The sequence below is a fragment of the Mercenaria mercenaria genome, chromosome 3 (genome assembly GCF_021730395.1).
Source record: "Mercenaria mercenaria strain notata chromosome 3, MADL_Memer_1, whole genome shotgun sequence".
Lineage (NCBI taxonomy): Eukaryota > Metazoa > Mollusca > Bivalvia > Venerida > Veneridae > Mercenaria > Mercenaria mercenaria.
This window is the reverse complement of record NC_069363.1, coordinates 10,826,316-10,853,129: the sequence shown is the minus strand read 5'-3', so window position 1 is coordinate 10,853,129 and position 26,814 is coordinate 10,826,316. Positions and strand designations below refer to the sequence as shown.

The window sequence follows — 26,814 nt, the reverse complement described above, 5'->3', positions numbered from 1 at the left end:
AAGCTCTAGTTAAGTTATCTTAAATGGTATCTATTTTGTGGTCAAAATAATATTTTTCATGTTGTAAAAATCAGGCATTTTTTTGCATGGAATTGTTGCTTGTAAACTAAGACATTAATAACATAGTAACATATCCAAACTCTTATAAAAATCCAGTCACAAGTAAAGTCAAAACTGACTTTTTTTAACTTTTGGTTTCAAAAATGTATGAAGTGTATAATGGCAAATACAAATAATTTTTTCACAATAGATTAAAACCAGTGAAGATATTTTGAAACTTGAAATCTTCCTGTTACCACCACCAGAGTTCTTTAGAACAATGTATGATATCGGTAGTTTTGTCTTTAATGTCTTATATCTAAAGAGAAATCGGGGAAAAACCTTGTAAGTGGAAAGGTGGATCAAACAGTGATAAGTCATATGTTTTAATGAATTTAACCCTATTAGCACGAACAACACATGGTCATGTCCAAGTTATATCCATTACACAAATAGAGAATTGTGGGAAAATATCGCATTATTCAGCATTTTTAATATCACTTGGAAATGGCTGCACTTAAAAGGAATGATATTACCCTAACAAATTCTTGTAGCAACCAAAACTTCTTAAAGAAGAAATCAATAACTTTTTAGATTTTTTTTTTAAAGTTAAATCACTGATTAGAAATGATTATAAATAAAACTGAAATAACTCTTTAGCAAACAGATTTCTTTAAATTCTTGGTGCAAAGAAAGCTTACATACTGAGCATTACTGACCGTTGTAAAACACTTCTCAACTCTGTGTCAAAGATTTATAATTATGCTGAATATTTGAGCAATTAGGATCATTTTGTATGTGAACTATCCAGTCAGAAAGGACAGTTTTGCAGGGGAAAAATATTGAGAAATGTCTTAGTGTTTGTTAATGCTGTTATATTTTGTTTCTTTATTCATTAGTTTACATAAAAGTAAAAACAAAAAATGTATAAAGAAAAAGACATTTGAACATAGCTGGGTAATTTGTTCCTTTGAGTGCAGCGAGAGTTGTATAAAATATGCATCTGTTTGCGTGAATGTAGGAAAGCTAGAGAAGGCAGCGGCTACATCTACTCCTCGGAAATCCTCAGGTAGCATGAAAACATGCATGCATGCATTGTTGTATAGCTGTCTTTGCATAACATCCTAAAGTTTGTAACAGTTGCTGTAGAATGTGTATTCGTAATAATGAGCCGCACCATGAGAAAACCAACATAGTGCATTTGCCACCAGCATGGATCCAGACCAGCCTGTTCATCTGCACAGTCTGGTCAGGATCCATGCTGTTCACTTTCAAAGCCTGTTGCAATTAGAGAAACCATTAGTGAACAGCATGGATCCTGACCAGACTGCGCAGATGCGCAGGCTGGTCTGGATCCATGCTGATCGCAGATGCACTATAATGTTGGTTTTCTCATAGTGCGGCTCAATTATATAATAAATAATGTTATGTTATTGTATAAAAAGTATAGGTGGCACATATTAATCTTTCTAAACATGGCACAGTTGCTTGCATGATGAAGTTCAGAAAGTAAAAGCTTCTAAAGTACAAATATATTATAGGAGGGGCTTTCAACTAAACTATTCTTTTCTCTAAAATCAAACACCACAGATGCTTACATGATATACTATTTCTAAAAATGTATCTTTGACATACTTCTGCTCATATAATAAAGCAGATATGAGCCGCGCCATGAGAAAATCATCATAGTGGCTTTGCGACCAGCATGGATCCAGATCAGCCTGTGCATCCGCGCAGTCTGGTCAGGATCCATGCTGTTCGCTAACAGTTTCTCTAACTTTAATAGGTTTTGAAAGCGAACAGCATGGATCCTGACCAGACTGCACGGATGCGCAGGCTGGTCTGGATCCATGCTAGTCGCAAAGCCACTATGTTGGTTTTCTCATGGTGCGGCTCATATGTTTATTCTAGTATAAAAGTCAAGGGTGGAACCAAGGTTGGGTTAGGATGACATACTTTTCTTGCCTAGATCTGACTAGCATACAGTTTTGATAGCGCAAAATTGAGACCTCAATAATTTTAGTTGATATTTTCAGATCGTTTTACCACAAAACCAATGTATCAGTACTATTTGTAATTTCTGTAGTAGTGAGAATGAACAATAGACAAATTAAAAACCTGTAAATTTGGTCAAAATACTTTTTAGAAAATTTACATATTTTTAGCTCACCTGAGCACGAAGTGCTCAAGGTGAGCTTTTGTGATCGCCCTGTGTCCATTGTCCGTCAACGTCTGTCGTCCATCGGCGTCAACAATTTGACTGTAAACACTCTAGAGGTCACAATTTTGACCCAGTCTTAATGAAACTTGGTCAGAATGTTACCCTCAATAAAATTTTGGACGAGTTCGATATTGGGTCATCTGGGGTCAAAAACTAGGTCACCAGGTCAAATCAAAGGAAAAGCTTGTTAACACTCTGGAGGTCACAATTTTGGCCCAATCTTAATGAAACTTGGTCAGAATGTTACCCTCATTAAATCTTGGACGAGTTTGATATTGGGTCATCTGGGGTCAAAAACTAGGTCACCAGGTCAAATCAAAGGAAAAGCTTGTTAACACTCTAGAGGTCACAATTTTGGCCCAATCTTAATGAAACTTGGTCAGAATGTTACCCTCAATAAAATCTTGGATGAGTTCAATATTGGGTCATCTGGGGTCAAAAACTAGGTCACCAGGTCAGATCAAAGGAAAAGCTTGTTAACACTCTAGAGGTCACAATTTTGGCCCAATCTTAATGAAACTTGGTCAGAATGTTACCCTCAATAAAATATTGGACGAGTTCGATATTGGGTCATCTGGGGTCAAAAACTAGGTCACCAGGTCAAATCAAAGGAAAAGCTTGTTAACATGCTGGAGGTCACAATTTTGGCCCAATCTTAATGAAACTTGGTCAGAATGTAACCCTCAATAAAGTTTTGGACAAGATCGATATAAGGTTATTTGGGGTCAAAAACTAGGTCACCAGGTCAAATCAAAGGAAAAGCTTGTTAACACTGTAGAGGCCACATTTATGATAGTATCTTCATGAAACTTGGTCAGAATGTTAATCTTGATGATCTTTAGGTCCGGTTTGAATTTGGTTCATGTAGGGTCAAAAACTAGGTCACCAAGTTAAGATTAAAGGAAAAGCTAGTTAACACTCTAGAGGTCACATTTATTACCATATCTTAATAAAACTTGGTCAGAATGTTAATCTTGATGATCTTTAGGTCAAGATCAAATCTGGGTCAGGTGGGGTCAGAAACTAGGTCACTTGGTCAAATCAAAGGAAAAGGTTGTTAACACTCTAGAGGCCACATTTTTGACTTTTTTTTCATGAAACTTAGTTAGAATGTTAATCTTGATGATCTTTAGGTCAAGTTCGAATCTGGGTCTTGTGGGGTCAAAAACTAGGTCACCGGGTCAAATCAAAGGAAAAGTTAGTTAGCACTTTAGAGGCCATTTTTTTGACTGAATCTTAATGAAACTTGGTCAGAATGTTAATCTTGATGATCTGTAGGCCAATTTTAAATCTGGGTCAGATGGGGTCAAAAACTAGGTCACCAGGAAAGCTAGTTAACACTGTGTAAGCCACATTTATGATAATATCTTAATGAAACTTGGTCAGAATGTTAATGTTGATGATCTTTAGGTCAAGTTTAAATCTGGGTCAGGTGGGGTCAAAAACTAGGTCACCAGGTCAAATCAAAGGAAAAGCTTGTTAACACTCTAGAGGCCATATTTATGACTATATCTTCATGAAACTTGGTCAGAATGTTAACATTGATAATCTTTAGGTCAAGTTCGAATCTGGGTCATGTGGGGTCAAAAACTAGGTCACCAGGTCAAATCAAAGGAAAAGCTAGTTAACACCCTAGAGACCATATCTTAATGAAACTTGGTCAGAATGTTAATCTTGATGATCTTTAGGTCAGTAGGTCAGGTGAGGGATACAGGGCCTTCATGGCCCTCTTGTAATATATATTTAAAAGACAATATTGTATCAGATGTTCATAATACCAAAGACATTACAGGGGGAAACTTCCAGACTCTCCTAGGAACCTCCCTATTTAACCGAAATCGTGGATCCACCCCTGAATGTAACCTTGTAAATTATATGACATACATGAAGATGTTTGTAAAGGATAATTGTATTCCCAAACAAAATTCACCCTTGATGCAATATTCTCCATACCAGACTTTCTCATGCTCTTGAATATTGACCGTTCTGTCAATTGCCTTAATTTGTTTTAAGAAGACATTTGTTAATGGTTGGATGTTTTTATGCCCCTAGTGTCAAAGATCATGGAGATATGTAGTGGATGAACTGTCTGTCCATCGGCTCTTCCTACTGTTTCCATTCAGTTTGAATGAAAATTGGTATTCATCATCAAGAACAAGTGGACATAGATATATTCTTAGGAGTTTTATATCTTGTTTTCTCGAGTTAGTCCCTTTTCGACTTTATATATTATTACTGTCAAGCAGTATCACAGGGCTTGTGTAATATGAAGGTGATATTATTCTAGTTTTTAGCTCACATGAACTTAGGTCAGGGTGAACTGTTAGTATAGGGGGATGGTCCGGCGTCCAGCAATTTTACTTTAAATATCTCCTCTTATGCTACAGAATTAGACCAAACTTGGTCTGTAGCATCCTTAGGCATGGACCTCTAGTTTGTTCAGATGGTTCACATTGGCCCCTTTTAGGGGCTGCCAGAGCTAAAAAAAGAAAAAAAATCCTGTAATGAACTTCTTCTCATGAACAGCTTAATGGATCTTCATCAAACTTAGTCTGTAATGGCATTATATGGTCTTAGGCCAAATTTGTTCAAATGGGGGCACTTTGGCCATTTTAGGAGCCAATAGAGTTAATATAGAAGTACCTTTAAGTGATTTCCTCTAATGGTTATGTGTTTGGTACCTGACAGCAAAATGTATAGAAAACCTTCAAATAACTTTTGTTTTAATGAACATCTTAAAGGATTTTACCAAACCTAGTTAGAAGGAAAGTCAGATGGTTAAGGTTTTCTCCAGGTGAGCAACTTAGGTCCATTTGGGTCTCTTGTTTTATATTTATTGTTTTAGCGAACAGTAACATGAATGACAGCAAAATTTCACATAGTCCTTTTCAAACCATCACTTGATTGTACATTAGGAACTTCAAGATGCTTTTTTGTATTTATTGGGCTTGGCTTGTTTGGTGTATATCATACAAAAATGCACACAGGCCTTGCTTTACTATTACTTCCTTGTTAGTGATGTAGAAATGGGGAAAATACGCCACCCACCTATCGGTATGCAGGCAGCAGAAAACAGTACCATGATTAAAGGTAGATCTAGAATAAATCTGTTAGAGAAATGTAGAATGAAATTTTAAATTTTGGTAAAGAAAATGGTAGAATACTACAATTCACCCTAGATGTAGTCTGATCTAATATAAATGTTGTAGACAACAGCAGAATATTATAACATACTCTAGACTAATCCATATACATTTAGAAATCAGTCTAGAAGAAAGAAGGACAAACCTATTCAAGATGAATAGTAGATCAGTTTCTTAAGGTTCATAGAATTAACTACTACATGTACATCTCAACAGAATGTGTAGTAAACACTGTTAGTCAGAATTAACCATGAAAACTATTATTGTACATATTGTGATGTCCGTTATATAACTACAGAATTAGTTTAATCTAAAGTCCATAGTTTTAGATAGAAGAATTAATCATTAATCCTTTAAGTTTTTAAAACATGAATAATATAGAATATAAAGCATTTTAAAGAAAAGAGAATCAGCCTGTCTCATTAAGTGTGGATACAGTGTACACATTGATGATATGAAAGTTACTTTTGAACCTCTCAGAAGGAAGGCATACTGTAATCTCTTTGTCTGTCAGTACATTTTCTATACTACTTTGTGAGGAATTTATTTTTCTCAGATTCACAAGGATATATCTGAGAAGTGGCTATAAATTGCAAATAGTTTGCTGCACAAAAAAAGATATGCAAAATCTTTACACAAGTGTTAAGCATGATGAGAGGGTATGTCATGGACAAGTGTCAGATCTGTAACTTTAGGGTCTAGTGCACAAGCAAGGGCACTTGGCAAAGGGTTAGGATTAAAAGCAACATAACAATATTGTTTGGCAATTTTAAGTACCATACACTTTGAAAGACCACTTTTGAAGCATTTGTCACTGACTTTATTGACATTTCTTGTTACATTAAATATTGTATACCCAAGTGTCACAGTTCTGCATGACATTGTTATGTTTTGCATGATGTATTAATATTAAACCAGGTATATTTGTATCACAGGACCATATTGTTAATTGGTTTTGAAAAATATGTATTTAAAGCTGTATATGTTATCTACTTTCAATAAAGTCTTTTTTACCTTACCTTACCTTACCTTACCTTACCTTACCTTACCTTACTTTAAGTGCCCGCCCGGTTAGCTCAGTAGGTAGAGCGTTGGTCTACGAATCTCTGGGTCATGAGTTCGATCCTCGGGCAGGGCGTATGTTCTCCGTGACTGTTTGATAAACGACATTGTGTCTGAAATCATTAGTCCTCCACCTCTGATTCATGTGTGGAAGTTGGCAGTTACTTGCGGAGAACAGGTTTGTACTGGTACAGAATCCAGGAGCACTGGTTAGGTTAACTGTCCGCTGTTACATGACTGAAATACAGTTGAAAAACGGTGTTAAACCCAAAACAAACAAATTACCTTACTTTACCTAACCAGACTGATTATATTCCAGTAAAACCTATTTCAGAATCTGCAAACCTTTTGCATTTACTCATACTGATTAATTTATAGAACAGTTTTATGCTAATTGCTACACCATAATGATGATATTCTACTGTGAATACAAAAATCCCAACCTCTGTTGTGGTTTAGCTCTGTTGTCGTTTGGAAGAATACAAAAAAACCCGATCTATTTAAACTTATTTCTAGGTTAAATATTTACTAGCGGCTGTCTCGTAGTATTGACTTTTTGAATCACTTATGTTGGAACTTATGCATATAATATAAAGGATAATAATTGAGTGCTTTTCCATACTGAATTTATTTAACGGGTGGAATAGATTTAGTGTGGAAAGATGCAGATACAGCCTTTTTATCACACGTTTTCCTACTGAAGTATCAAAATTCCTTCTGTCTTTACCTGTTACAAACCAAGTTAATGCAGCCAACATTATTCTTACAATTTTATTCTTGAAACAACATCAACTTCAAAATGTAACTTGGTTTTATTTCTATCCTGCATTGTCAGACATGTAATATATTCAAATATGGGTGTCTTGAGTGAAAATTCTGAATTGCAAACATACTGAAAATGTTTATTGAAAATGTTTTATCATTATCATTTATTATGAGTTTCATGTTGATCAGACACTCATTTCAAAGGTGAATTGATGGTTGTTTTGATACTTTATACATGACTTTATGTAGGAAATGAAGACACCTTTTTGTCTCATTGTATAGTGAGTAAGAAAGCTCTGGCTGCTATTACTGCACATGTGATCTTTAGTCATGTTGACAGATTTTCTTATGCAGTGCTTTTATATATTAACAGGTTTAAGTAAGTCTCGAACATCATCCATTTCATCGTTAGCAGAGATTGAGGTTGGAGATAGAGTGATTGTGGCAGGACAGAGAAAGGGTACCATTAAATTTGTGGGAGAAACAAAGTTTGCACCAGGTTAGTTCTTGCACAGGGTTCTTATCTACTAAGGAGTTATTATATCTTTATGCTCCACAAAGGAAGGAGAATATAAATACAGAACATATAGACTGTATCTTTATCTTGAATAGCTTTGAATTATCTCCCTTTTTGCACAGACTTTTTTCAAATATTTGCAATTATTTTGCAATAATTGATTATGAAGAAAGTTTGTACTATGATAGATGACATTTGGGAGAAATACTGAGTGCAAGAACTATTATGTTCCATTCTTGTGATACTGCAGAAATGTCTTTGCACAGTCTTAAGTAAAATAGTGAAATATAGGCTTGCTTGGGAAAATATTCAAGAGTACTGAAATGATTTGTTGGAACAGTCAATATAAACCTCAAGTAAATGACATGCTGAACACAAGAACTGTGTCTGTTTGCATGTTTATGTAGAATTAATTGAGACTCATTCCAGTTGACAAAGCTCTGTTGGAGAGCATGTAAGTTTCACCGCTCACATTGTTACAAAATGGCATAGGAAAGGCATATATTATAATAATTTATGCAGTCATATGAAGTTTGAAAGCAAAAGTGATTAAAACCTGTTTTGAAAATATTCTCAATAACATAGATTTTTAAACATGACAGATTAGAAGTTGTTTCAGAATTAAAGGGACAGAGTTACCTTGAATGATTTGTTGAAGTATTTTTTTCATTCTGAGAAAGTTTAATGAACCTGAATATAATCTCAAATAGAAAAACGTTTCATAGGTCTTTTTTAGATTGTGTACATATAGTATTTTTATACATGTATAATGTGTTCTAGGATTTTGCATAATGGTCCGTTTGGATCGTATTTTCAAGAGGAAATGGAAGAACAAGCGGTACTTAATGCGTTCATATGTTTTGAATTTCATTGGAAATTTGTTACTTCTTTTCAAACGTTCTCCGCTTTATATTCTTATTTCATATAGAGGAACTTTATTTTTAGTGGAATGAGGCATTGCTGTATTTAAAGCTTTTATTCTTTATAAGTTAGTTTCTGTGTTCATTAGTCCATATTTTTTGGTACTAAAAGAATTGATTGAAATTCATTGAAGAATTTTTTTTTTTTTATCAGACAAAAAAATCTCAATCTTTAGCTTGCTGGCAGCAGTTGGTTCTGCCTCTTCGACCAGTGCAAGCCAAGATCAGCTAGCATATCCGTGCAGTCTGATCATGGTCTGCACTGTTCACTATTCAGTCAGTAAATTTTCAGTGAACACCCATTCAAATTATAATTGGTATTGCCAAAATTGAATGATGGATCAGTCCATTTTAAATACATAGGGAAAGGACAACCGTAAGCTAATTAGCTTTCTGTCCTATTCCCTTATCATATTTATATTATTCATGTATTGACTTGAACAAATAAGGATTGTTTAAACCAAAAATATAGCAGGCTAAAGGTTAATAAATGATAATGTTGCAAGTTCAAGCTTTAACAGAGAAGCTCAAAAGAATATGATAGTTTATTATTCATGATCGATTGACAATAATTTTTCATTAGATGTAATTTTAGATGTAGCTCCTTTAATAGTTACTTAGATGGGATGCAGCCATTAAGACATTATAAAGAACTCCCGTTTTAATTTGTTGTAGAATTTTAGCATTATGGTGTGTGTTTTTGTAGGAATATGGTATGGTATAGAGTTAGACAGGGCAGCGGGTAAAAATGATGGATCGGTCAGTGGAGTCAAATATTTCAACTGTAAAATGAAGCATGGTGTGTTTGCTCCACTCTCGAGAATTCAGAAGTAAGTTATATTGAGAGATGTCTCACACTGTCGGGTCTTACTTAAAATGACAAGTTCACATTTTGGATAGTTAAAAGAGTGTCCTGTAAAAATTGGTTGAAAATTGTTGTTTGTGATAAAAAAGTGTGTTCCAAAGGCTACTTTCATAACTAGAGATCTTACATGATTCATACTGAATTTATGAAACAAGTTGAATAGGATAATAAAATACCACTGCAGGTGCTAACTTTTATTCCATGCAATAAATAAGTTTAATACCAGAAGATTCTTTTTATCGCATGTTAACTTTTTCACCTGAACATTGAAATTTCTTTCTCTCTTTAGTCTACCTATTATAGACAAAGTCACTTGGACTGACAGTTTCTATATATGATGCAACATCAGTATCAAAGCATTATGATACTAGTGCAACATAAACTAAGATGTTATTTCACTCCAACAACATCAAACATTGTAAGATACAATTTTGAAAAAACGTTTTTATAGGACTTGAATTTTTACTGAAAAAAAGTGTGAATGTGTCACTTTAATGTATGAAATATATTCACCATGTCATTGTTTACATGTGTACATGTGTAGTATAAAAAGATAATGTCAGGATGAAGATTTCACATGAATTAGAAAATCACGTTTTATCTGTGTACAATCCCTTTTCCCTTGTATATATGCATCTGTTTCATGGGCATGTACCTCGTATGTTTAAAAACTAGGTTGAAATGAGCCGCGCCACGAGAAAACCAACATAGTGCATTTGCCACCAGCATGGATCCAGACCAGCCTGCGCATCCTTGCAGTCTGGTCAGGATCCATGCTGTTCGCTGTCAAAGCCTACTGCAACTAGAGAAACCGTTAGCGAACAGCATAGATCCTGACCAGACTGCACGAATGCGCAGGCTGGTCTGGATCCATGCTGGTCGCAAATGCACTATGTTTGTTTTCTCACGGTGCAGCTCAAATTTTAATAATCTGAATTTTGACACTTATATATGTGTGTCTGTACACTTTTAAAATTTCACACTCTCTGTTGTCTTAATAAATTTCATTTAGGGATTCTCAGTATAAAAAAAAATGGTTATTTGTTGTAGAAATCAGCAAAGTTTTATTCAAATGTCAGGAAAATGCTACACAAAAACAGACTATAGATTTTAACTATCTATATGTTAAACCTTCAGTACTGATATTTAATGATATCTTTGAACCAGAGATTACAAACAGAAAAAAAGGTGAATTATTTTTAATCAGAAATTCAAGTTTTCCAGCGGGGCAAGCTCTTCTCTGCTTTAGCCAATTTTTGCCTTCCCATTTGTCAAATTGTTTTATTTTGAATCCCTGCATATAGCTAGTTTTTTGGAATATTTTAATAGCTTTGTTTTAGTAGATGTATAATTATGCCATGATGTCCGCACTTTCATGCCCGGTATGAATTATTCTGCAAGAAGTACCTGATAATTTTCCTCATATAATATTTTTGATACAACATTTATTATCAATTAAAATGTTAATGGAGCTTCAAGGTTGTATTAAGCTAGCTGGCCCATGATTAGAAAGCTAACTGTCTTGTGCCAGTGTTTGAATTGAATTTTAAATTACCAAATCATTGCAGACTAAAAGATTTAATGTACTTTAGCATTTAGAAACATTCTAACATGCTAATAATGGCACTTCGTGAAGTGAGTTAAGATTATTTTTTACTGTTATGTAACAGTGGTCAGTTATCCTTGATATATATCAGACGTAATTGTTATTTGCAAGTAACTAATAACTTCCACACATAAATAAGACGTGAAGGATGAAAGATTTCAAACATAATGCCTTTTACCTCCATAGGAAATCAAACCATTGACCACCTGATTTCAAGTGTTCTGCTTTTCTTTCACAGTGTTGCCCTTGTAAGGTTGTATTTCATGAAATGAATTTGAATCAAGCAATCGTAATAATTTTATAATTTTTATAAACCAACCACCTTCAGGATAAATCACAGAAAGGTTTCGTCATTCAGAAGAAGGTGATCCGTTTGTTTACATTGCTTATCTGTCCTGTCTCTTGTGTGTCACTATACTCAAGAAAACAATTAATTTTACATTTAACAAACTGTGTCCCATTATTTAAGATGTCATATATTATGTAAATCCGGAACTAACATCTGCAAATATCATGAACATTGTACATATTCTGTGTTTGTAAACTAGTCCTTGAATACAACCTTTCCAATGGTCAATGTGGAGACTGTGCTCAGAAACAGTCTGTTATATGCTTGAGTTTTGAGATTGGTCCTTGATTCAGTTTCTAATGGTGTCCACCAGAATTGTTTCATTCAAACAGCTACAATTTTCAGACAAATTTGTTTACTGTAAAAGCAGAAATTTTCGCTAGGGTTTGAATTTCACTTTATTCGTGAGGCCCTACATATCGTGAAAATTAACCCTCGCATAAATATTCACCATTAGTATGTGTTTTATTATTATTATTAGATGTGGGTTCGAGCCTCACTCGGGGCGTTGAATTCTTCATGTGAGGAAGCCATCCAGCTGGCTTACGGAAGGTCGGTGGTTCTACCCAGGTGCCCGCTCGTGATGAAATAATGCACGGAGGGGCACCTGGGGTCTTCCTCCACCATTAAAACTGGAAAGTTGCCATATGACCTATCATGTGTCGATGCGACGTTAAATCCAACAAAATAAAAAATCACCATTAGTATAATTTAAATTCAAGTAAGATATGGTATTACTTTTACAATTTTAGTGAATATTAAACATCACTAACATACTCAAAATTTCAAATTTGCGAAATTTTGACCCAGCGAAAATAGTGCTTTTACAGTATAATAACAGTGATCACAGTTTTCGACACTGGACAGTGAAACAGATACAATATGATGCTTTCTCATGATATTTGTGTATGTTTTAATGAGTCTTACAAGTAAATATTTTCACTATAATAACAACGAAATTGTTTAAGAAAGCTGGTATTTTGAATTTCCTTTGCCTAACTTTTAGAAAAAAATAAAAGTTCATCATTAGCAGTTTAACTATGTTAATAGCTAAATATTTTATTATTTAGGTTAAGCCATATGAAAAGTAAGATCATTTTGTTAGATCTTATGAGTACTGGTGTCAGTAAACATTAAGAATAAAGGGAAAAAAATCTGTTCAGAAAGATTGAAATGACTAGAATGATGGTAACATCAGAAATCTTGAAATAGCTAGGAATAATCATCAGAAATCTGTAACTAACTTAACGTTTGTGTGCGTACAAGAAAGTTTTATGTTTTGTGTTGAGTTCACATATAATATTCATACATCTCTTCATTATCACAAAGGATCACACCTGAAATGGAAGAAGGGTAATATCATCTGCTGTCCATGTGTTATTTTGTTGTATTTAATTTGCCTCAAAACTAACACTTCTTTTTTTTTGGCGCAATATGTATTGGTTTTGGTGTGGCGCTTTGAAGCGTTTTGTAAAAATAATGAAATATCATGCATGATAACAGTTCTATGTTGTTAATATTATGGAAAATGCAGAACTGTGAAATGATAGAAAATCAACCTAAGGTCTTCTTTACAAGTTATGTTATTATTCCTATGCAGCCATGAATATAAGGAAGTTCTTCCTTTTTAAAATCCAACATGCATTATTTGAGTTCAAGTAATGTGTAAAGAAATTTGGTTTCTAAAAATGGTCCAATGCAAGTTTATTTTAAATATGGTGCTATAGAGACAGTGAAGAGTTAATAGCTTTGTTGTAATTTATAAATTGGGTGTTAGATGTTGGTAATAAATCTGTAAAAATTACTTGAAAATGTGACACCTAAAACTAACATTTATATATTAACAGAACATTTTTTTAAGCTTAATTAATTGCATGTCAGTTTACTTCTTTTCCAAAAATTTTAACATGTTAAGGATGGGTTATTTTTAACTTGAATGTTTTAATATTTGTTTTACTGGATAATGAAATTAAAAGTAGAAATAAAAGCAGTATTCTGTTTACACTGAACCTTTAGCCTGTTGGCGGTAAGTTATTCTGCCTTTGCGACCAGTGCATACCAAGATCAGCCTGCACGTCCGTGCAGTCTGATCATGGTCTGCACTGTTCGCTATTCGGTCATTAAATTTTCAGTGAACACTCCTTTGAATAATAAGTGGTACTGCTCAAATCAAATGATGGACCAGTCCATTTTAGAAATTTAGCAAGGTAAATGTTCAAGTGCAGATCCAGAGCCTGAGCTTACTAAACTCCCTTAAAATCAGTGTAATTAATAATAACAATAGGCTTAAGTGTTACCTCTATGGCATTTCATAGCAGTATTCTGGTTTGATAAAATGGTAATATTTTTCTGGTTACTCTAATTTTGTTGTTTCTAGCATTTTATTGTTCTTTTATAGTGATTTTAAAATGCATTCACCTCCACTTTCCATCCCTAGTTTTGTACTGATGATGAATCCCATCTTTTCCTTATTTTGTAAATTTTGCAAACCAGTTCTTACAAATATTCTTTTTATGGTACAGTGGGAAAGAGCTTTTATTCAAAGAGGCAGAATTATTATGTATGGAAAATGTGGCTAGCTTGTAAAATCTGTAGGATTTCACAGTACGGTAGATGTACTGCCTAGATTTTATGCTTTCTTGCCTTACAATTGATTTTGCTTTACCACACATAGGTATAATTATTACTTCAGCTTCAAATGCATTACTGCCATGTTTTAAGTTTTTAATTTGCTTACTGCAGAAGACAGTATTGCTCTAGGAGCCATTCTTCATTGGTAGCGGTATTTTATTGTACCCCCCAACAACAAAGTTGTAAGGGGGGGTATACTGGTTTCAGGTTGTCTGTCTGTCTGTCTGTCTGTCTGTCTGTCTGTCCGTCTGTCTGTCTGTCCGTAGACGCAATCTTGTGTGCACCATCTCTCCATATCCCCTTGACAGAATTTAATGAAACTTCACACAAGTGATCAGTACCAACAGTAGTTGTGCATGGGGCATGTTAGGTTCTTTTAGAAAAAAAATTTGCAGAGTTATGGGACCTTGTTTTTTTTGTTACTATACTATATACATAGACACAATCTTGTGCGCACCATCTCTCCTCATCCCCTTGACACAATTTAATGAAACTTCACACAAGTGATCAGTAACAACAGTAGTTGTGCATGGGGCATGTTAGGTTCTTTCAGAAAAAAAATTTGCAGAGTTATGGGACTTTATTTTTTTGTTAATATACTAAATACATAGACACAATCTTGTGCGCACCATCTCTCCTCATCCCCTTGACACAATTTAATGAAACTTCACACAAGTGATCAGTAACAACAGTAGTTGTGCATGGGGCAGGTTAGGTTCTTTCAGTGACAAAAATTGCAGAGTTATGGGACTTTGTTTCTTGTTAACATACTATGTACATACAGTCTGCATATGCAGTCTTGTGCGTGCCTAATCTACCAAACCCTTATACACAATTTAATGAAACTTCACACAAGTGATCAGTACCAACCCTAGTTGTGCATGGTGCATGTTACATTCTTTTAGATAAATATTCTGCATAGTTATGGGACTTTGATTTTTGTTACTATACTGTATACATACAGTCTATATACATACAGTCCACATAATTATGCAATCTTGTGTGCGTCAAATTGTAATGTACTGTGTCAGTGCATGCGGGGGGTACATTCATCACCTTTAGTGATAGCTCTAGTTGGATTTAGGATTTTTTCTCTTTGAAAACAGAAACTAAAGTCACTTTCAAGTAAATTTTGAATTTTTGAAAAAAAAAATTATATGATCTTAGCCTAGTTATATGATTTACATGTAATATTTTGAAGTATAATTTTAAATGTAATGTTATTTTATTGACTACAAGTTGTCTCTCTTGATTAAAATAATTTTTTATGTCACTGTAGATATTAAAAAATAACCATACCCTTGTTGTTATTTTTGTCTTATAGGTGGTTATATTGTTGGGGATAAGTTGCAAAATATTCATGACTGTTTGAATTTGTGTTAACTTTGTTCACAGATATCAGCAGAAATTGAACCATTGCAAATATTAACCAGTCTACAGACTGTTAACTTTGATCCAATTGTAATATGGATAATGTTGGGTTAAAGTATATTCTTTTTAATCCCCCGCCGTGGCGGAGGGATTATAGGAATGGTCTGCGTCCGTCCTTCCACCAGTCCGTCCTTCCGTCCGTAACACTTTCGTGTCCGCTCCATATCTCCTAAACCCCTTGAAGGATTTTCATCAAACTTGGGTCAAATGATATCCTCATCAAGACGATGTGCAGAACCCATTAGTCAGCCTTGTCGGTTCAAGGTCAAGGTCACAACTCAAGGTCAAAGGTTTGAGCCTGCCATTTTGTGTTCACTGTATATCTCCTCAACCCCTTGAAGGAATTTTATAAAACTTGGGTCAAATGATCACCTCATCAAGACGATGTGCAGAACCCATGAGTCAGCCATGCCAGCTCAAGGTCAAGGTCACAACTCAGGGTCAAAGGTTTGGGCCTTCCATTTTGTGTCCGCTCTATATCTCTTAAACCCCTTGAAGGAATTTTATAAAACTTGGGTCAAATGATCACCTCATCAAGACGATGTGCAGAACCCATGAGTCAGTCATACCGGCTCAAGGTCAAGGTCACAACTTAGGGTCAAAGGTTTGAGCCTTCCATTTTGTGTCCGCTCTATATCTCCTAAACCCCTTGAAGGATTTTCATCAAACTTGGGTCAAACGATCACCTCATCAAGGCGATGTGCAGAACTTATGAGTCAGCCATGTCGGCTCAAGGTCAAGGTCACAACTGAAGGTCAAAGGTTTGAGCCTTCCATTTCATGTCCGCTCTATATCTCCTAAACCCCTTGAAGGAATTTTATAAAACTTGGGTCAAATGATTACCTCATCAGAACGATGTGCAGAAATTATGAGTCAACCATGCCAGCTCAAGGTCAAGGACACAACTAAGGGTCGAAGGTTTGAGCCTTCCATTTGGTGTCCGCTCTGTATCTCCTAAACCCCTTGATCACCTCATCAAGAACTCATGAGACAGCCATGTCAACTCAAGGTCAGGGTCACAACTGAAGGTCAAAGGTTTCAGCTCTGTATCTCCTAAACCCCTGGAAGGATTTTCATGAAACTTGGGTCTAATGATTACCTCATCAAGACGTTGTGCAGAATTCATGAGTCAGCCATGTCAGTTCAAGGTCAAGGTCACAGCTAAAATCAAAGGTTTACCCTTTCACTATCCATAGCAGTGGCGGGGGATTTAGCTGTCTTTCAGACTGCCTTGTTATAATATTATTATTATTATCTGAATAGTTGAATAATGTTGACTGTTTTTCACACTTTATATATAGATTTTTAAAAATTCATGGTTTGTAATATACAGGTTAGGTGATAAACGGTTTAGCTCCAATGAATCTCTTGAAACCATCAGCTGGGGTGCAGTGTCGGAACGGGTAGATAAACGAGGGTCCGGTACTGTACACCTACGAGATGGGCGACCAAGGACACCAAACAAGAGACCAAAGAGTGGTACCCCAGACGGCATCATGAGAACACCAGGATCCAGCTCAAATTTCAAACTTGAAGTTGGCATGAGTGTGTTTTGTAACAATGAACTTGGTAAATAATTTCTGGTGTCAATCATGGGTATTTAAGATAATGAGGATTTAGTCATATTCCTATACTCCATGATGATTCATAAATAGATCATTCCAAATTTTAGGTTACAATATAAAAAGAATATAACTTCCCAAATACAGTTTAAATCGAAGAAAACAAGTCCTCTATCAAAAAGACGGTACATATTTAGTAAATTTCTCGTATGGACATTGTTAGGGCTGAAATCTTTATCAGACATGACATTAGTTACATTTCGAATTAAAGGCATAGGAGTCCTGTTAAATCAATTTGTTTTTCATATAATCTAACAAATTTATATTTCTGTTATTTTATTCAAGATTTAATTGTCTATCACTGAATTAAATCAGTCTTGAGTGTAAGTTTTGCAGATACTTTTCATGTATAAAATGGTATTTTCTTACAAGGTAAATGTGTATGTGGGAGTGTAATGTTTTCAACTAAAATTTCTTTAAACTTTTAAACAGGAGCTGTGCGATATATTGGACCAACAGATTTCGGTGATGGTATATGGGTTGGTGTAGAGTTGCGTACAGCGAAAGGAAAAAATGATGGTTCAGTGCAGGGTAAACGATACTTCTCGTGTAAACATGACCATGGACTACTTGTTCGACCAAATAAAATTACTGTAAGAGGAATTAATGGAGCGAAACTTGTTTCGGAAATGTATGGGCAAGCTACCCAGGAAACATCTGTGACAAATGGAGATGTGAAATGACAGACAAGATTGACACAAATCATTTTTTCTTTGGCAGATAGTGATAGATAGAAGTTTATTTGTAGAATAAGGGAAGTAGTCTACACCTACAGATCTAACTTTGGTGAATGTCTGCTGTAGCATCTCACTAAAATTCAAGTGCCTCGACACAAACAGTTCATATCTTAAAGACGACAGGGACAAAATATCTTGAGTTTCAGCATGCAGCATTTTAAATTGGTGGAATCTCAAGTCCAGTATTATCTTAAAATGAAAGTATTTGAGATTGTATGTATTTATGTAAGTTTTGATGTTACAAAAAGGCTTTTAATAATGAAAAGGAACTTCTGACATATGCAGATATGTAACAAAAATTCTTTTTGTACAAGAACATTTATACCTTCAGATATACTTTGAAATTTCCTAAAGTTAAATTGAGATTAAAGATGCAGGAAACCTGGAAATAAACAACTAAGCAATTTCTTAAAGGTTTTTTCTTTTCAACAAAACTTCTTCATAATGCATTTATGAGAAATAAGAGGCATTGAAATTTCCAGATACCTGCGTGAAGACCTGTTCATGTAATATTAAGTTTCTATTAAGACGATGTGAAAAATTTGATTTAGTTGCCAGCTATATGTAAATCTACACATTTAGAAGTTACAGCTTTTTTTTAGCTTAGACAAGACTAGTACATTTTAAACATGTACTGCTATTTTGTGTGAAAATTGCAGTGTTCTAAATTTTTGTTCCTCTGATGCTTATATGCAAAATGAAACAAATTCGCACAGTACCCTGACATACTTTCATCAGTATGATTATTGTTTAAGGTGAAGAAACATGATTATTGATTTGAAAGATTATATTTGATGTTTTTGAGCGTACATTATACCATATAAAAGATATTAGATATATTATTAAGATGCATACTTGCCAATTATAGCTGTTGCTATAAGAATTTGTATTTGGGGCTAATTCTTTTACCTAAAGAAATATTTCTTGATTATGTTCAGATTTGTGGAAATGTTAAGCTGCAGTCATATATTTTTTATGCGCCTGTCTCTGAAAGAGCAGGGCGTATTATGTGAACACCCGTGGCTGTCGGGCGGGCAGCATCCAAAACATGTCCACTCTCTAAGTCGAACAGTTTTCATCCGATCTTCACCAAATATCTCATCCAAGTTCGATCCAAGTTCGATAACCACCTAAATTGCCCCAGGCACTCTTGCATTATGGCCCTTGAATTAGGCCAAGTTCGATGACGGGCATATTTTGTGACAGTCTGGCACTCATGTTTTCATGATCACTTTTTAGGTAAAACTACTTTTCAGTTACCATTTAAGAAGGTCAGAGGGGGAAATCAAGGGAGGCAACACTATAAGTACAGCTTTTTTGATGTTCTCTCATTGTAACAAGTGTAAAGTGTTAAATTTATGAGGCTGTTTTTCCCCGATAGGATATTTTATAGTCCTATAGATATTAGTCACCACAGATAAAAAGGCCATATTGCCGACGCAGTACAACACCAGTCAGTTAATGTACATCTGGGTAGCTTGATGCACATACAGGAAACACATGTTAGAGGCAATATACTACAATCTTTTAATGCTAGGTATTTCTTTGGTACCAGTATTTATATATACCGATAAAATCTGTCCCTAGTTTACAGTTGTTGATATATGGCTAAAATGTCTCATTTGATGTGATAATTTTCATTTTCATGATTAACATAATTATTTCATACCATTTATTTCCATTTTCACTTTATTTTCATTGCTATGAAGATAATTTTCTTACATATTTCTTAAATGTAATTATGTAGAATAATTGTAAGCAAAAAGCTGTTTTTTGTCACTCTGTAATTATTTCTCTCCTCATTGATTTTACAGTGAGCTGCATGCATGGATTCAATTTGCTTTTCAATGTACACAGTTTATATTTTGCAGACATTCCATACATGCTTTTAGTAAATATTGCATTATTCAATAATTTTCTCTTTTTCAAACAGTCCTTGAATTCTGGAATATTTACAATTTCAAGCTTTCAGCTTAAAGTGATATTCAGGTTTTGTTTTTCAAGAAGTTGATACGTGTTGTATTTATGCTGTTTTAATCAGTCTTTTAATGAAATAGAAGTCAAATCAATGCAGTGGTAGCTGCAGAAAGACTGTATGTGAAGTAGTGAAAACGTGACATTTTGTCCAATCAAGAATATTACCTTCAATATCAGATTTATCTTACAATTGCCTGTGGTAAAAAGGAGTAACATTATCAGAGAGATGCAGAACTTACATTTAATATATAGCAATTTTCAAGCTTAACCTAACCCAGCATATCTAAGTCAGGTTAGCAAAGATACGATAGTTGAAAGGATTAAAAGGATACTATTCAATCCTATCCAGTGTACATGCCTTTAAGCAGAGAAAGTTTTTTTTTTTCAAAGAAAGCTTTCTGGAAAATACTTGATTTTTGTTGGTTTTATTGGTATGATTTCTATATAAGCGGACTGTGAATGGTTAATAGTTGTAGAATGATTAGCATATACTTGCCCATAAGTCTGAACTGGCCATAAGTGGTGGTGCTGCATTTATTAAAAGGGGCTTGCCTCCAGTTTTGTGTAAACACATTTGATATTGAGAAAATATTTCTTGATATCAGTAATTATATATCAAAGATGGTAGCTGGGTTTTTCCCGGGAGTGTCCGGTGTAAAAAAACATGTTAAAGGCTGTAAAATGTTTGGTACAGGGTAAAATTGTGATGAAGTTTTTTGCTGTACTTTGTAGAACACTAAAAACATAAGCTTAAATCTGAATTCTTAATTTTCATTTGTTTTGAAAATTATTATGTTTTAATGTTAATCTGGAGGCAGTTTCCAGTAATATAATTCGTTTAATCTATTGAGTATTTCAAAACATTTTGATGTCAAGCAGAATATAGTGCTTTTGAAGGTCCAATGGTAGACTTATGGACAAGAATGTAATTACAATGTATAATATTAGAGAATTCTCAGTGCCAAAAAAAGAGAGATATTTTTTTTTTAGCTCACCTGTCACAAAGTGACAAGGTGAGCTTTTGTGATCGCGCGGTATCCGTCGTCCGTGCGTGCGTCCGTAAACTTTTGCTTTTGACCACTCTAGAGGTCACATTTTTCATGGGATCTTTATGAAAAGTGGTCAGAATGTTCACCTTGATGATATCTAGGTCAAGTTCGAAACTGGGTTACGTGCCATCAAAAACTAGGTCAGTAGGTCTAAAAATAGAAAAACCTTGTGACCTCTCTAGAGGCCATAATTTTCAACGGATCTTCATGAAAATTGGTCAGAATGTTCACCTTCATGATATCTAGGTCAAGTTCGAAACTGGGTCACTTGCAGTCAAAAACTAGGTCAGTAGGTCTAAAAATAGAAAAACCTTGTGACCTCTCTAGAGGCCATATATTTCACAAGATCTTCATGAAAGTTGGTCAGAACGTTCACCTTGATGATATCTAGGTCAAGTTCGAAACTGAGTCATGTGCCATCAAAAACTAGGTCAGTAGGTCAAATAATAGAAAAACTTTGTGACCTCTCTAAAGGCCATATTTTTCATGGGATCTGTATGAAAGTTTTTCTGAATGTTCATCTTGATGACATCTAGGTCAAGTTCGAAACTGGGTAACATGCGGTCAAAAACTAGGTCAGTAGGTCTAAAAATAGAAAAACCTTGTGACCTTTCTAGAGGCCATGTATTTCACAAGATCTTCATGAAAATTGGTCAGAAAGTTCACCTTGATGATATCTAGGTCAAGTTCGAAAGTGGGTCACGTGCCTTGAAAAACTAGGTCAGTAGGTCAAATAATAGAAAAACCTTGTGACCTCTCTAAAGGCCATATTTTTCATGGGATCTGTATGAAAGTTGGTGTGAATGTTCATCTTGATGATATCTAGGTCAAGTTCGAAACTGGGTCACGTGCGGTCAAAAACTAGGTCAGTAGGTCTAAAAATAGAAAAACCTTGTGACCTCTCTAGAGGCACATATTTTATGAAATCTTCATGAAAATTTGTCAGAATGTTCACCTTGATGATATCTATGTCAAATTAGAAAGTAGGTCACGTGCCATCAAAAACAAGGCCAGTAGGTCAGATAATAGAAAAACCTTGTGACCTCTCTAGAGGCCATATTTTCCATGGGATCTGTATGAAAGTTGGTCTGAATGTTCATCTTGATGATATCTAGGTCAAGTTCGAAAGTGGGTCACGTGCCATCAAAAAGTAGGTCAATAGGTCAAATAATGAAAAAACATTGTGACCTCTCTAGAGGGATCTGTGTGAAAATTGGTCTGAATGTTTATCTTGATGATATCTAGGTCAAGTTTGAAACTGAGTCAACTGCGATCAAAAACTAGGTCAGTAGGTCTTGAAGTAGAAAAACCTTGTGACCTCTCTAGAGGCAATACCCTTGAATGGATCTTCATGAAAATTGGTCAGAATGTTCACCTTGATGATATCTAGGTCAAGTTTGAAACTGGGTCACATGCCTTAAAAAACTAGGTCAATAGGTCAAATAATAGAAAAACCTTGTGACCTCTCTAGAGACCATATTTTTCAATGGATCTTCATGAAAATTGGTCAGAATTTTTATCTTGATAATATCTAGGTCAAGTTCAAAACTGGGTCACATGAGCTCAAAAACTAGGTGACTATGTCAAATAATAGAAAAAATGATGTCATACTCAAAACTGGATCATGTGGGAAGAGGTGAGCGATTTAGGACCATCATGGTCCTCTTGTTGTTTTTTTAGTAGAAGTAGTGCATACAGAGATGTGTATTTAAAGTTTGTATTTAGTTTCATGTATTTATTTTTCATTTTAAGCATAGTTTACGAGAATGTGTTAGTGCTTTATGTTTGGAGAAAGGCAAAAAAGTCTGCCTCTTTTAGTTTAAAAGATAGCTCCAAGTAGAGCATAATGTTCTTCTGTTTTCACCTAGTGTTGGTGTCACATTAAACCCAACAAAATATTTTTTTCACAGCAGAAGTATTTTAGCATTTATAGGTTAACATTAAGTGCTCTCTAATTTTTTTGTTAAAATATAATGGTGTATACATTTAAAACAATAATTGCTTGAGGTCAGAAGGGAATAAGCAAGGTACTGGAGTTATCCAAGGATGTGACCAGTCCAAATGTTGGAAAAAAAAGGAAAGTGGCTAGGGATCACATAAGTCGTTTGAGTGAGCCTGGGTTCTTGAGATATCCATGCACAAGCTAGTGGTGTTTCGCTATAGTTACTGGCATGAACATATGCCAAATTTTCCTGTATATGACAAAAGACAAATGCTTCAAAGGGGTAAAATATCTGATACATTCTAACAAACAAAATCATTTTTCTATTTAGGTTTTTAAAAAATATCAGTGTCTTTTACATTTAATGTAAGTCAAATTAGTCAATGTATAATGAAACTCTATTCAAATTTTTACAAAATGGAAAGAGCAGTTTTTAATTTATGGTATTTCTGGTTTTATTTTGCTTCACCAGTATGCACGTAACTTGAAAAAAAAAATGTATTCTGCAAAGTCATGTTCGAAAATAAAGAGTACGGAAATGATGAATTTAAATTTTTGAAGATGCACTTTTTCCCTAGGCCTAGAAAAATTCTTTGTTTCCGATAACATGCTCCAAAAAATTAGGGTAGGTAGATGGGAATTTTTCTTTTTTAATAAGCGGGACTTTTCGGAAATTATTTTTGTGTCAAAAAATGGATACATATTAGAGGGTTATGTTTTTAGAGCTTCTTTAAGTTGATTTCTTACACCACTGACCATGTTAAAAGCATAAAAAGTGCAGTTTTGCAACTCTTTGTTAAAAAGTTGAAAAAAAGAAAACTCCATGGCCATAAAAACATTTATGGTCATGCCAAAAATTTAGGATAGGTAGGGATAACGGAAACAAACAATTTTTTTTTACACCCTATAAAGCATTTCATTTTTAGCTCACCTGTCACAAAGTGACAAGGTGAGCTTTTGTGATCGCGTGGTGTCCGTCGTCCGTCGTCCGTCCGTGCGTGCGTCCGTAAACTTTTGCTTGTGACCACTCTAGAGGTCACATTTTTCATGGGATCTTTATGAAAGTTGGTCAGAATGTTCACCTTGATGATATCTAGGTCAAGTTCGAAACTGGGTCACATGCCGTCAAAAGCTAGGTCAGTAGGTCTAAAAATAGGAAAACCTTGTGACCTCTCTAGAGGCCATAATTTTCAATGGATCTTCATGAAAATTGGTCAGAATGTTCACCTTCATGATATCTAGGCCAGGTTCGAAACTGGGTCACGTGCGGTCAAAAACTAGGTCAGTAGGTCTAAAAATAGAAAAACCTTGTGACCTCTCTAGAGGCCATATATTTCACAAGATCTTCATGAAAATTGGTCAGAACGTTCACCTTGATGATATCTAGGTCAAGTTCGAAACTGGGTCACGTGCCTTCAAAAACTAGGTCAGTAGGTCAAATAATAGAAAAACCTTGTGACCTCTCTAAAGGCCATATTTTTCATGGGATCTGTATGAAAGTTGGTCTGAATGTTCATCTTGATGATATCTAGGTCAAGTTCGAAACTGGGTCACGTGCGGTCAAAAACTAGGTCAGTAGGTCTAAAAATAGAAAAACCTTGTGACCTCTCTAGAGGCCATATTTTTCATGGGATCTGTATGAAAGTTGGTCTGAATGTTTATCTTGATGATATCTAGGTCAAGTTCGAAACTGGGTCACATGCGGTCAAAAACTAGGTCAGTAGGGCTAAAAATAGAAAAACCTTGTGACCTCTTTAGAGGGCATATATTTCATGAGATCTTCATGAAAATTGGTCAGAATGTTCATCTTGATGATATCTAGATCAGGTTCGAAAGTGGGTCACGTGCCTTCAAAAACTAGGTCAGTAGGTCAAATAATAGAAAATACTTGTGACCTCTCTAGAGGCCATATTTTTCATGGGATCTGTATGAAAGTTGGTCAGAATGTTCATCTTGATGATATCTAGGTCAAGTTCGAAAGTGGGTCACGTGCCGTCAAAAACTAGGTCAGTAGGTCTAAAAATAGAAAAACCTTGTGACCTCTCTAGAGGCCATACTTGAGACCTAACTAGAGGCCATACATTCAAGGTCATCTTGATGATATCTAGGTCAAGTTCGAAAGTGGGTCACGTGCCTTCAAAAACTAGGTCAGTAGGTCAAATAATAGAAAATACTTGTGACCTCTCTAGAGGCCATATTTTTCATGGGATCTGTATGAAAGTTGGTCTGAATGTTTATCTTGATGATATTTAGGTCAGGTTTGAAACTGGGTCAACTGCGATCAAAAACTAGGTCAGTAGGTCTTGAAATAGAAAAACCTTGTGACCTCTCTAGAGGCCATACCCTTGAATTGATCTTCATGAAAATTTGTCAGAATGTTCACCTTGATGATATCTAGGTCAAGTTTGAAACTGGGTCACGTGCCTAAAAAAACTAGGTCAATAGGTCAAATAATAGTAAAACCTTGTGACCTCTCTAAGAGACAATATTTTCAATGGATCTTCATGAAAATTGGTCAGAATTTTTATCTTTATAATATCTAGGTCAAGTTCAGAACTGGGTCACATGAGCTCAAAAACTAGGTCACTATGTCAAATAATAGAAAAAACGATGTCATACTCAAAACTGGATCATGTGGGAAGAGGTGAGCGATTCAGGACCATCATGGTCCTCTTGTTTCTAAATAGCTTTCTTTATGTTCTCTTTCTGCTTGTCTAAGTATTTTGTTGTTTTAATGTATAATTTTTTTTAAGATTGTCTTCCGACAAATAAAACTGAAAAGTCATAAAATTGCCTTGTATGTTGTCTTTATATTTCCTTGGAGTAAAAATGACTGTAAATTATCTTCATTGAAATATCATGACAAAAAGAATACAGTTCTTTTTACTTTGTACTGTGTATTGTTTTGCTTATGCTTGTTGACAAGTCAGTCTGTCTGTAGACCATTTAACTGACTACTTGTGGTTGATCCTGTTTATCCGGGTGGATAGTAAGTCAAAGCTCAAGGTAAAAACTCAAGGCTGAAGACATTTTGTATGGGTTACCAATATAAATATAGTTTCCTCACTGAAGGTCGGGTGAAGATGTTGCTTTTGATTATGTCCCAAACTGGGTGAGACATATTGTTTTTGCCTTGTCAGACCATCTGCCCATCTGTCACACTTCATTTCCGATCAATAACTGGAGAACCATTTTACCTAGAACCTTCATACTACATAGGATGAAAGGGCTTACAGAGCAGATGACCCTTATTAGCTCATCTGATTTTTTTTAGCTCACCTGTCACGAAGTGACAAGGTGAGCTATTATGACCGCTTGATGTCCGTCGTGCGTCGTGCATCAACAATTTGTAAAAAGATCTTCTTCTTGAAAACCACTGGGCAGAATTACACCATGTAGCATTGCCTAGTGGACCTCTACAAAATTTGTTCAAATCATGACCCCTGGGGTTAGAATTGAATCCGCCCCAGGGGTCACTTGATTTTACATAGGAAAATCTTAAAAAATCTTCTCAAAAAAACAGAAGACCTAGAGCTTAAATATTTGACATGTAGCATTGCCTAGTTGACCTCTACTAAAGTTGTTCAAATCATGACCCCGGGGTCAAAATTGACCCTGCCATAGGGGTCACTTGATTTTACATAGGAAAATCTTCAAAAATTTTCTAAAAATAAACCAGAAGGCCTAGAGCTTAGATATTTGACATGTAGCATTGCCTAGTGGACCTCTACAACATTTGTTCAAATCATGACCCCTGGGGGTCAAAATTGACCCCGCCCCAGGGAGGGGTCACTTGATTTTACGTAAGAAAATCTTCCAAAAAATTTCTAAAAATTAACCAGAAGGCCTAGAGCTTAGATATTTCACTTGTAACATTGCCTAGTGGACCTATACAAAATTTGTTCAAATCATTTCCCCCCATGGTCAAAATAGACCCT

At 35.0% G+C, this 26,814-nt stretch overlaps 1 protein-coding gene across 9 annotated transcripts in view; it reads left to right on the top strand.

Annotated features, from left to right (window-relative positions):
- LOC123525455 (CAP-Gly domain-containing linker protein 4-like) overlaps positions 1-23,695 on the top strand; it is a 78,591-nt gene extending 54,896 nt beyond the window's left edge. For 5 of the 9 annotated variants that reach the window (XM_053537855.1, XM_053537857.1, XM_053537858.1 and 2 more), the window contains exons 8-15: positions 1,061-1,108; positions 7,604-7,729; positions 9,374-9,497; positions 10,700-10,720; positions 11,467-11,502; positions 12,817-12,840; positions 16,883-17,118; positions 17,604-23,695. In XM_053537855.1, the coding sequence (XP_053393830.1) occupies positions 1,061-1,108; positions 7,604-7,729; positions 9,374-9,497; positions 10,700-10,720; positions 11,467-11,502; positions 12,817-12,840; positions 16,883-17,118; positions 17,604-17,854 (866 nt within the window). In that variant the 3' untranslated portion in view covers positions 17,855-23,695. The remainder of the gene's footprint in view (positions 1-1,060; positions 1,109-7,603; positions 7,730-9,373; positions 9,498-10,699; positions 10,721-11,466; positions 11,503-12,816; positions 12,841-16,882; positions 17,119-17,603) is intronic. The other 4 variants (XM_053537854.1, XM_045304510.2, XM_045304511.2 and 1 more) reach the window with 4 other exon arrangements.
- The last annotated feature ends 3,119 nt before the right edge of the window (positions 23,696-26,814 follow it).